Here is a 12668-nt window from a genome sequence, read left to right on the forward strand (position 1 = left end):
TGACTTGACTTCACTCTAGCCGACTTCTTGATCTATCCTGTACCTGCAACTCTGGGGATAAAGGGAGTGGGGTGAGCTACTAGAGCCCAGTGAGCAGAAACTAAAAACATTTGTTTTAATTCCTCCATTTTTAGGTATATTATTATTATTTTATAATTATTTAACTTTTTCTTGCTTTTTCTTATTCATGCTTTCATGTATGCGCCATAACACAAACATTTCACAACAAGGATGAATTTGTCACCATTTAGCCCCCTATCTTTCTTACTTATACATGCCGGGGGCGTAGAGCCGTAGCAGGCACACCCGGACTTCCATAATCAGTCATAGTGCCAGGGGCGTAGAGCCGTAGCAGGCACACCTGGACTCACATAGGCTATCATGACATACAAGGGCTAATGGATCATTCAACATTCATCCACATCAACAACAAAGTATGCAATGCAACATATTCGTGAATTCTAATGCAAACAACCTAATATTGCATGGCATAATGATGCATGGGCAATGCTTTATGATTCATTCATTTATTCATTTACTTTAAAACTTAAGGGGTTGTTCCACTCACATGGTAACAGAAGCTTTAACAACGAACTCTGAACGACTATCTCACAACCGGGGGTCTCGGTTCCTCGGGTCCGAACCTACACAGGTGGACTCAAATGAGGCACCAAACATACATGAACATGACTCTAAAATACTCCCCAAAAACCCCCTAAAACATCCTGAAAACATCACATGAAAACATGCAAGAAATGGCTGAACAGGGCACTTTCGGCGGCACCTTCGGCGGCCGAAAGTCCTGGACAGAGACGAAACTCAGGTAGGTTCGGCGGCACCTTCGGCGGCCGAAAGTGCCAGACAGAGACGAAAGTCTCTTTTCGGGGGCAACTTCGGCAGCCGAAAGGCCTGCCTCCCCAGCCATGTTCGGCGGCCGAAAGTACCTTCGGCTGCCGAACCTGGTTTCTGCCAAAGGGCAGAAACTTGGCTCCCTTAGCACATTTCGCCTCCAAACCTTCCAAACATGCATATTGTTCAACCAAAGCATGCATACAAGTTCCTAGGGGCCTCAAACATGCATATACCCCATCTACAACACTTCAATCTCACACAATCAAGCTACATTGTTCAAAAAGTCATCAAAGAACCCATAGGTTTAACATATACCCTAACATGCATTCTACCCTTTAAAACTTCATAAAACTTGTTTAAATCATACATTGAGCTTAAGATCGGCCCTTACCTCGTGAAGATCAAGGGTTGAGGAGATCTAAACTTGGAGATGGGGGAAGCTCCAACTTTTGGTCTCCAAGCTCCAAAACTCGTTCTAAGCTCCAAGATCTTCAAAAACAAAGTTATAAACTTGTGAAGATCAGGGAAAAAGGAAGGAAAACTCAAGATTAGGGAAGGATGGCGGAATGCTCACCTTGGCCGAAATGGGGAGAAAAAGCTCGCCCATTTTCGGCTAAGGGACCCTTTTATAGTGGCTGGCCAGACCACGTTCGGGGGCCGAATGTGCCTCCGCATCCATGCAAATGTTCGGCGGCCGAACATGAGGTTCGGCGGCCGAACCTTGACTTCCCTCACTCATGCTTTCGGGGGCCTAACGTGCCTCCAAAACGCATGCATGTTCGGCGGCCGAACTTCAGAGTTCGGCGGCCGAACCTGGGTTTTCCTCCAAGGACTTTTCATGCAAAAAAATTCATTTAATTTCTTTACTTAAAAACATGAAACACATGAAAACATTTCATAAAATCATAGTTTTACCCTTCTAGAGGTTTCCGACATCCGAGGTCCCACCGGACTGTAGGGGTTCCGATACCGGAGTCTAGCCGGGTATTACAAACATATATTGTACTTGAGATGGAAGAATTTGAATTTTTTGAGTGTATAAAATATAAAGTGAGTCCCAATTTCAAAATTTATATATTGTGTATTATTATTGTTATTAACCGTTAATATTGAATTTGAACAGTAATTTAGGATTTATAGATATACGCATTTATAGTTATTTTTAATTAAATTTTTAAATAATTTAAGTGTGTTATGCGATATTTAAAAAAAATAAATAAATTTCATGAGATTTCTTTAAATAAAATTTGGAGATTAAAATATATATTTGAGGTAGAGAAAATAAAATAAAGATATCCATTAAATATCAGTAATTGTAGGTCTAGTCCTTTTTTTTTGTCAATGGATTTATTTTACATTATAATGCTATTTTTATTTGTAAAAAATAATTTATATATAAAAAATATATTTTTTAAACAAATTAAAAGGCTAATATTTTTATTATAAATTTAAAAATAAAAATATTAATAAATTTATATATAATAATGTTAATAAAATTATTAAAGTTTAAAAAATAATTTTCTTTTCTAAAAATAAAAAATCATATTTTATTTTCTTTAACATAAAAATAACTTTTTAGTTAATCAATTTTTCCGAATGTTTCAATTCTTATAAAATAAGGAGAATATTTTTTGGCAAATAAACAAAAGGTTAAATTATGTAATATTAATTAAAATTATTTTTACTACTTAGTGTACACACATTGATATATATAAAGAAAAATAATACAGAAATTCCATTAATCTATTTATTTATAAGAAGTTTAGATAGATCGTAGTATAAATACATAAAATTTTATGTAGGTCTCATACTTATTTTACCCTGCGAATCGTCTAAACAAAGTTTTACTTTGTTAAGTAGACTGACTAGCTTTGAAAAGAAGAAGATAACACATTCTTCATGTTATTACGAGCCTTGCATAATGCCTCCAGTGGCTCAGCCTTTGGCATGGTGAGCCCTCTTCCTTCTGACATCTCAATTTCTTGGTCACTTACCCTTTTCCATTCAAAACATTGAATCATAGACCCCAAAGCAAACCCTACAACACGATTTGCAAGACCCATCCCAGGACACGACCTCCTTCCCAACCCAAATGGCAAATACTTGTAAGCCTCAGAACCTTGACCTGCATTACTCTCGAACCTCTCAGGTTTAAACTCACTTGCATCTTCCCAAAACTCAGGGTCCCTGTGTATAGCCCATACATTAACAAGCAGCATCGTATCGGCTTCTACATGGTATCCTCCAACACTGCACTCTTGAGACGATAAATGTGGAATAAGCAATGGACCTGCTGGATGCAATCTCATGGTCTCTGTGATTATGTTTTGAAGATATGGCAGCTTGGAAATATCAGATTCATCCATCAAACTTTCTTCACCGATATGTGAGTCCAATTCATCTTTTCCTTTCTCCAAGACTTGTGGATGATTAAGGAGATTGGACATTGCCCATTCTAATGTCACAGCTGAGGATTCGGTACCACCAAATACAATATCCTATTCATTTGTGGAAGAATGGTTGCTTTTAGTTGATGACTTTTCAAACGGAAATTAATATAATGAATTCAAAGTGGAGGATATTGACAAGATATTAACATAAAACATTGAAAGTGATGGGTAAAGACTGTGAAGTTAAATTAGGATGATGTTTTAATATATTTTTACAAAGTGAGAGACTGATTAATAGTAAAATTAAAGGATTAAATTATAAATTTCACAATAATTAAAATAGTACTAATTAATTATTTTGTGTCATCCATCATTGACCCAGCTACCCAACCGAAGGAAAGAAAAATGCATTTGGCCTTATATAGCCTGCCCTGTATATAATAACTTATCAGATACAACTGTGCAATCCAATCTACTTTAGAATTTGTTTCACACGTTTGTCTGAATCTATTGTCACTATTATTTTTATTATTTTTTTAATCAAAGACGCAGAATTTTTCTCCTTTGAGCTTAATTTAGTAAGAAGGAAGACCCAAACCAGCAGCCAGAACATATGCATACAAGGGCAAACGACGGACTTTTACCTCTTTAATGATAATTAATGATGGATTTTTGACTTATAGCGAAAAGTTTTTCTCTCAGACCAGTGGTATGTGTAAATTCAAAGATGAAAAGCATAGAAATTTAGAGGCGTATCATCAGTACTAACCAGAACCAGGCCCTTGATAACTTCATCTGTATAGTATTCTGGCTGTGATTCTTGCATAGAAATAAGATGGCCGATCATGGTATCCTTCCTTCTCTCCGGTCTTGTCTTGTCATCTCTCCGATGCTCGTCAATAAGATTTTGCAGAAACCTATCAGTTCTTTTGGCAAGCCTCATCATTCTCTTCACAAAACCCTGGTAGTCAATCCACTTCAAGAAGGGCAAGAAATCTCCAAGATATGAGGCTCCAGCATATGCAAAAACCTCCGCTATCATCTCCCTGAATTGCTCTGCCTCTGCCTTGTCCTTTCCAGCCACTTCCTCGCCGTAGTACCGCTTCCCGGCAACCATGCGCATGATTATGTTAAAGGTTAGCTCTGTGAGCATTGGTTTCAATTCTACCTTAGCAAAATCATGGCTCGAAACACTATAGAGTTTCTTCAAGAAAATCTTGATCTCATCTCTCCTGATGTCTTTGAACGCATTTAGACGACTCGATGAGAAAACTTCAAGACTGCTTATCCGACGGAGATTGCGCCAGTGGTCGCCGTACGAGGCCGTTGCAAGGGTGGTGTTGTTGTAACCAACATATTTCTGAATGGTTAAGGGGGGACGATTGGCGAAAACAATATCATTTGTTGTTAAGCATTCCTCCACTGCGGACGGCGATGATATGACCATAACTCGGCGAGAACCGAATCGGAGAGAAATGATTGGACCATATTTCAGTGAAAGAGCATCGAGAGATCGATGGAGGGGAAGATTGACTAAATGGAGATGACCTATAATTGGAAGAGCAGGTGGACTTGGTGGGAGGTTTCTATATTGCATGCATTTTCGTAAGCAGAAGTTTAAGGCAAGAAGAAGAAAGAGAAGAGCCAAAACTACGCAGAGAAACATATCATCCATGCCTGTGGCTTCTATTCTCATCAAATATTATATAGGGAGAACTGAAAAATTACTGTACATAGTGGGGGTAAGTGTACTTCTGGGACCTCCTTAATTCTATATTGATTTTAATAATATTATTAAATTGAGGAGTATAAAAGAATACCTATGCTTTTTTATTTCAAAATTTATATTTTAATTTATATTAAAATAATATTATGTGTTATGAATTATTAGTAAATAATGATAATTTATTGATGCTTATTAAAAAATATTTAAAAAAATTATGTAATTGACTCACTATTAAACTATTATATTTCTACTGAATAAACTCATTAATGGATAAAGTATTCTTAGCATATTGTTTACCTACACAAATATTAAACACTCAATATAGCAACTATTATAATTAGCAACAATAATTTATTAAACGATAAAAATAATAAAAATTATAAATATTAGTAAAATATATTTTTATATTAAAATATAATTTCAATTTAAATACTATACAATAATTTGCCTCTGAAACTACAATTTTTTTAAAAAAATACAAATTTCAATTATATTTATCTCACAGATTATCACTATAACATTTATTCAGATTATAATAGATTTTTTCAATCAGTAATCTAATAAAAATTTGTTAGCAAATAAATTATCAATAAATAATAATTCGTTATTAAAAAAGCTCGTTAATAAATTTTTAATATTATATACTAACAAACTTACTAACATATTTTTCATTATTATTATTAATAGATTTTAAATATATTAATAAATTAAAAACAATAATTTAAACAAAAAATATATTATTACTCGTTAGTAAATTTACTAATGGATATAAAATTCATTTATAAATATGTTACTAAATTCATTGATAATTTAATAAATTTAAAAAATTATTATTATTTCAATTAAAAAACTAAATTTTGTTAGTATTAATATTATTTTTATTGATTCAGTAAGATCTAAAATTATTATTATTATTATCAATAAATTTTTACTTTATGTCTAATATTTATTATAAATGTAAATATATTTAAAAAAGTCTACTCAAAATAGAGTAGCTGAAAGGAAGAATTGATATCTCTTTGAAACTGCTCGAGCTTTGTTGTTCCAAAAGCAAGTTCTTAAGCAATTGTAGATCGATGTTGTCTCTACTGTATACTTCCTCATTAACCGCATGTCTTCCGTATTACTAAATGGTAATATTTCCTATGATGTTCTCCTTGCTAAGAAGTCATTATTTTCTTTGAAATCATGACTTTTTGGTAGCACTTGCTATGTTCGAGATGTTAGATCTCATGTGACTAAATTTTATCCTAAAACTTTAAAATGTGTCTTTTTGGGATATTTTCGCCTTTAGGAGTATTAGTATTACTCTTTATAACTCAACAAATATATTGTCTCAATAGATGTAGCCTTTTCCGAGCAAATTCTTTTTTATCCCATTGCATAAACCTCTACTGGTCAGGAGGAGGACAATGAACGGCTCATCTATAGAATCACATATGACGTTGAAAACTCATCAAATGTGTCTTCTACTACACCATCTGATGGTGGCATTCCTCCTAATACTCAGTGATGACCACTGGATTTCATTACCCCGGACCAAGGCCAGGCCCACGATGGCAGCCCATGACCTGAAGCCTTCTAAGTCTCCCGCGTGAGCCAGGTCCAGCCCGCTCAGTCTTAAGACCGGGCCCCATTCAGATTTCTCAATCAGGCCGACCCTGCCTTTCCCGGCCCAAAGATCAGACCTCCTCTAATCTCAGCCTTAATCTCCTCTTCCAGCCCAGCCTAGAAGAAGGAAGGTGGCCAGTCCCTCCCGCCTGGTGGGTCCCCCAGCATGCGTGCCAGAGGAGAATTAAATCACCGTTACGCATGGGACAGAGATCTGATACTCTCGTACGTCCATATCAGTATGGCAGAGACAGGTGGCCCAATAAAAGCAAGGCCGTTACACGTCACTGATAGACGGAGGAAAGGAATAAAAGGGGAAGAACACCTTCCTCTAAGACTAAGCTTACAGAATGCATTGTAAACCCTATTTTCTGAATCTCAGATTATCAATTGGCGCCGTCTGTGGGAAATGAAGGAGATCTTTTCATCGCCGGAGTTCCACTCTTACAAAATCCACTGAGATCCACGATGGCTAACCATAATGAAAACAACCTTGTAAACACTCCCAATGACCTGAGCTCTATCCAAGAGGGGCAGCAGTTCTCTTTCTCTAGCCCCACAACCCCAAACAACCAACAATCCCCTTCAACCCCTCGCCGAGTTTGGCAGGGAATGCACCCAGAGCTGCCTTATCCAACCAGGACCTCCAAGCCATGGCCCTTCAACTACAAAACACCGTCCACTGGCTAGGGCAGATGATGCAACAGAGGGGCCTTAGCACCCCAATGAATGTGACGCCGGTAGTAGAAGAACCCCGAACCAACGAACCCCAGCCCACCTTCAACCACCCGCAAGCTATCAGTCGAGAAACCGGAGAAAGGGGGCGAAGATCAGGAGTAGAAGATGACCAGAAGCTAGAGTTCATGGAAGAAGGATGAGGGAGCTGATAGAAAATGATGAGGCAGACAATTATTCTGCCAGAACAACCAGGAGGACGGAGAGTGGAGCGCAGGAAGAGGAGTATCGTCTGGAGAAGAGGCCCAGACAAGAAGAAGAAAATGTAGATCAAAAACTGCAAAAGCTGAGGGAACAGCTCCTGGCTGAGTTAGGAGCTAAAGACCATAGCCAGACTCTCTTGCCCACCTCTTCACCCTTCTCAAAGTGGGTGTAGCAGGAGACCGTCCCTAAAAAGTTTATGATGCCACCTATGGCAACGTACGATGGAGCCAGGAACCCCAGGGAGCATGTCTTGAATTATAAGACTTTCATAGAGTTGCAGACTTTATCAGATGCCTTGATGTGCAAGGTTTTCCCAACGACGCTTACGGGGCCGGCACGGGCGTGGTTTAATAGCTTGGAGGCTGGGAGTATCAGGAGCTTCGGGGATCTGGCCAACGCCTTCATCAGCCGGTTCATAGCCGGAGTACCAGCGGATAGAAAGACCAGCTATCTAGAGACAGTCAGGCAGAAAAGGGACGAGTCGCTGAGGTAGTATGTTGCCCGTTTTAATACAGAGGCCCTACAGATTCCCGAGCTGGATGAGGGGAGAGCGGTGGAGGCCATGCAGAAGGGGATGACCTCCGCCAAATTTTTTGGCTCATTAAGCAGAAAGCCCCCCAACACGCTGGCAGAGCTGATGAAGAGGGCCAAGAAATATATAAGGCAAGATGACGCCTTAATGACGAGTAGATTCACCAAGGGGGCGGAAGACAGAGGAAAAGCCCCCGAAGAAAGGAGATCGGAGAGGCATGAGAAGAAGCAAGGCAAGAAACCTGAGCCCTACAGGCAGCCCTGGGACCGGAGAGACCAGAGACCTTTCCCTCCTCGGGTTCTAAAACAAAAGCCATTCCCTCCGCGTATCCCGGAGAACCTCACCCCGCTCAATATGTCCAGAGCCGAGATGCTCATGGCAGTTCAGGATAAGGAGTTCCTACAATGGCCCAGGCCTATGAGGGCAGAAGCAGATCAACGAAATCCTGACAAGTATTATCAATATCATCGCACCCATGGCCATGACACCAACAACTGCTACCAGCTGATCAGTGAGATTGAAAGGCTGATAAAGAGGGGACACCTTAGGAACTTCGTGAAGAAGCCGGAGGGACAAAGGCCTCAGCCAAACCCAACAGCACAAGCACCCAGGAGAACGGGAGCAGGGCCGGTGAATGATGGCTCTTAGGGCTGTGCAATCGGTCGATTCGGTTCCGAACCGATAAAACCAAAAACCGATTTGTTAAAATTTATAAAACCGAAAAAACCGATTATGAAGGTATAACCGAATCGAATCGAACCGATAAAAATTGGTTCGATTCGGTTCGGTTCGGTTCAAACCGAAATCTGTATTTTTTTTTAATTTTTTATTTCTAATTTCAACAAAATAATTTAATAAATATTATATTAAAAACCATGGCCACCCCCACCCAGAAGTCGCAGATGAAAACTCGCAAACTCGCAAACTCGCAGCCCAGATGAGACTTCTTCACCGTCTTCATCCTCGTCATCGTCATCGTCATCGTCGTCTCCGCCTTCACCATCGTCATCGTCGTCTCCGCCTTCACCATCATCATCGTCGTCTCCGCCTTCACCATCGTCATCGTCGTTTCCGCCTTCACCATCGTCATCGTCGTCTCCGCCTTCACCATCGTCGTCCTCGTCGTCATCCGCCGACTGAACCGGTGGCCCTCTGGAGGATTGTAAGACCTGAACCTTGTCGTCTTCGTTGTCCTCGCCCCCCTCATCATCGTCTTCGTAGTCTTCGTCGTCCTCATCTTCGTCACCGTCGTCGTCCTCGTCGCCATCTTTCCGATTCGACTATGAGAGTGTGGAGAGCCCAGGGGAGGAATCGAGATTCGGGAGAATAAGGGTGGGGGGAATCGGGAGATTGGAGAATGTGGAAAATGGGATGGAGGGGTTCGGCGAAAGGTATGGAGGGGGTTGGGCGTTGGGGTGCTGGCCTGCTGGGTTGGGTTGGGTTCGGTTCGGTTTTTCAGTTTGATCGGTTATTTAACATATTTAAACCGAACCGAACCGAAAACCGAATAATTTTAAATTTACTAACCGAACCAAACCGATCTTTTCGACTAACCGAACCGATAAACTGAATTTAATCGGTTCGGTTCAGTTTTTCGGTTTAGACCGAGAATTGCTCAGCCCTAATGGCTCTAGCGGAACCATCAACATGATCGTGGGAGGAACCGGAGGTCGGATGAGCTGAAGGGGAAAGAGGAGAGGCCGAGATGGGGAGAGCAGCAGCGCCGAAGTCATGTAGGTAGTTGAGCACTCTCCAGTAACTATCACCTTCTCTCCGGAGGATGCCCAGGGTGTTCAGATGCCTCATGACGATGCCCTTGTTATTGAAGCCGTCATCCACAACTACCGGGTTAAGAAGATCTTGGTGGATGACGGAAGTAAAGTGAACTTGCTGCCGTACAGAGTCTTTCAGCAGATGGGAATCCCAGAGGAGCAATTGGTTTGGGATCAAGCCCCAGTCAAAGGGATTAGGGGAGTCCCAGTACCTATGGAAGGGAAAGTAAAATTGGCCCTCACTTTAGGAGAAGCACCAAGGACTCGCACTCATTATGCGGTGTTCTTAGTAGTCAAACTCCCCCTGAGCTACAACGCAATACTGGGACGACCTGCACTGTTCGACTTTGAGGCCGTAACCAGCATCAGGTATCTGGCTATGAAATTCCCGACTGAAGCGGGAGTGGGGGTAGTCAAAGGAAGCCAGGAGGAAGCAAGAGCAGTGTACCTGGCCACGGTATCAGAGCCGAGCTCGGCAAGGGAGAAGCTCGACTCGGAAGTTCTAGAGGTTCGAGATAAGAAAAAAGAGGCCAGAACAGAGCCGGTTGGAGAGCTAGAGACCTTTCCCTTATCAGAAGCAGAGACAGATAAGGTCTTCAGTCTTAATGCCGGCCTCACTGAAGAACAGAAAATGGAAGTCATGGCCCTGATCCGAGGTCACGCTTCAAGCTTCGCCTGGAAGCCTTCTGACATGCCCGGGATTGACCCCAGAGTGATGGCACACAAGCTGAATGTCCTCCCAGAGGCCAGGCCGATAAATCAGAAGAAGAGGGTAGTAGGAAGGGAGAAGCAGCAAGCCACCAGGGAGGAGGTGCAGAAGTTAGAAGAGGCAGGGTTTATTAGAGAGGTCATGTACCCACAATGGCTAGCAAATCTTGTATTAGTCAAAAAAGCCAATGGCAAATATAGGATGTGTATAGATTTTACAGACCTCAACCAAGCGTGTCCCAAAGATTGTTACCCCCTCCCTGATATTAATAAAATGGTCAATTCTACGGCCAAATTTGATTACATGTCATCTTTGGATGCTATGTCTGGTTATCATCAAATTCCAATGGACAGGTCGGATGAAGAAAAAACCTCGTTCATAATGGAAGATGGGACCTACTGCTATAAAACCATGCCTTTCGGGCTGAAGAATGCCAAGGCAACATACCAAAGATTGATGAATAAAATCTTCAAGGATCAGATCGGCAGGAATGTCGAAGTATATGTGGATGATATGGTGGTGAAGAGTCTGACTTTTCAGCAGCACTTGGAGGATCTGAGGGAGGTGTTCGAGGTGCTAGAGCAGTACAGAATGAGGCTGAACCCAGCGAAGTGCGCCTTCTTTATCAGGTGAAGAAAATTTCTGGGATACATGGTGAGTGGGAAAGGCATTGAGCCCAATCCGGAGAAAGTGGAAGTTATCCTGAATATGCCCGAGCCTACCTGCGTGAGGGATATCCAAAGACTTATGGGAAGAGTGGTTGTAATACCCGGCTAGACTCCGGTATCGGAATTCCTACCGTACGATGGAATCTCGAATGTTAGAAACCTCTAGAAGGGTAAAAACATGCTTTTACAAAATGTTTTCATGTATTTTATGGTTTTAAGTAAGAAAGAAATTGAGTTTTGAATAAAAAGGCCATGGAGGCATTTCCAGGTTCGGTCGTCGAACATGGGATGGTTTAGGGGGGCACGTTAGGCTTCCGAAAGTGGCTTTCTTTCGACCGCTGAACCTCATGTTCAGCCGCCAAACATGCATGAGTTTTAGAGTCGCCTTCAGCTTCCGAAGGTGGCATGGCCAGCCACCTATAAAAGGCTCCATGGCCGAAAATGGGCAAGCTTTCTCCCCTATTTTTGGCCAACGGTGAGTCCATGCCCTCCAATGGTTGGTTTTGATGATTTTCCTCAAATCTTTCAAGTTTTAACAAGTTTTAACTTGGTTTTGAAGATCTTTGAAGCTAAGATCAAGTTTTGGAGCTTGGAGACCCAAGGAGCTAGATTTCTCCTATCTCCAAGTTAGGATCGTCTCTCCTCTCGATTTTCAAGAGGTAAGCTTAGATCCTACCCTTCTTGTATGTTTTAAGCAAGTTTTGAGGGGTTATGGGGTAGAAATGCATGTTTAGGTTAATGTTGAGTTTTTGGTTAATGTGTATTGTATGAGTTGCTATATGTGTTTGTGTTGGGGTTTAGGTTAGTTTAAGACCCCTATATGCTTATTTGCTTGTGTATGCATGTTGTAGAATAGCTAAATGCATGTTTGAATGGTTTGGGAGGCAAAATGTGCATGAGGAGGCTGAGTTCTGCCCTTTGGAAGAACTCATGTTCGGCAGCCGAAGGACTTTCGGCCGCCGAACCTGCCTGTGGAGGCAATCTTTTGGCTGCCGAACCCTGCCCCCGAAAGCTAGACTTTTGGCTCTGGAAGGGAGTTTCGGCCGCCGAAGGTGCCGCCGAACATGCATGGGTTTCGGCTCTGGAACCACTTTCGGCCGCCGAAGGTGCCACCGAAAGTGGCTGAGTTTCGGCTCTGAAGAGACTTTCGGCCGCCGAACCTGCCGCCGAAAGTGCCCTGTTCAGCCTTCCTTTGCGTGTTTTCTATGATTGTTTTAAGGTGTTTTAGGGGGTTTTTGGGGAGTAGTTTAGAGTCATGTTCATGTATGTTTGGTCCCTCATTTGAGTCCACCTGTGTAGGTTCGGACCCGAGGAACCGAGGACCCCAGCAGTGAGATAGCTGCTTCAGTGTCTTTTCAGAGCTAGCCTGAGGTGAGTAGAATGACTCTTTATGTTTCAAAGCAAATAATAAAAGTTTTAGCATGATTCACGCATCATGAATGCCATGAGATATATTAGGTTGTTTGCAT

The 12668-nt window shown here is 41.5% G+C and overlaps 2 protein-coding genes across 2 annotated transcripts; both read right to left on the reverse strand.

The window, feature by feature from the left end:
• Positions 1-2561: 2561 nt before the first annotated feature.
• Positions 2562-4923, reverse strand: LOC110608771 (cytochrome P450 81Q32). The gene is made up of 2 exons (XM_021748061.2): positions 4012-4923; positions 2562-3350 (listed from the first exon to the last, which is right to left on the reverse strand). The coding sequence occupies exons 1-2, from the start codon at positions 4915-4917 to the stop codon at positions 2718-2720; spliced, it is 1539 nt and encodes a 512-aa protein (XP_021603753.2). The 5' UTR covers positions 4918-4923; the 3' UTR covers positions 2562-2717.
• A 3993-nt stretch (positions 4924-8916) lies between these two features.
• Positions 8917-9699, reverse strand: LOC110608880 (prostatic spermine-binding protein-like). Its single transcript, XM_043953808.1, has 2 exons — positions 9691-9699; positions 8917-9330 (listed from the first exon to the last, which is right to left on the reverse strand). The coding sequence occupies exons 1-2, from the start codon at positions 9697-9699 to the stop codon at positions 8917-8919; spliced, it is 423 nt and encodes a 140-aa protein (XP_043809743.1).
• Positions 9700-12668: the final 2969 nt, after the last annotated feature.

Source organism: Manihot esculenta, chromosome 2, assembly GCF_001659605.2.
Source record: "Manihot esculenta cultivar AM560-2 chromosome 2, M.esculenta_v8, whole genome shotgun sequence".
Taxonomy (NCBI): domain Eukaryota; kingdom Viridiplantae; phylum Streptophyta; class Magnoliopsida; order Malpighiales; family Euphorbiaceae; genus Manihot; species Manihot esculenta.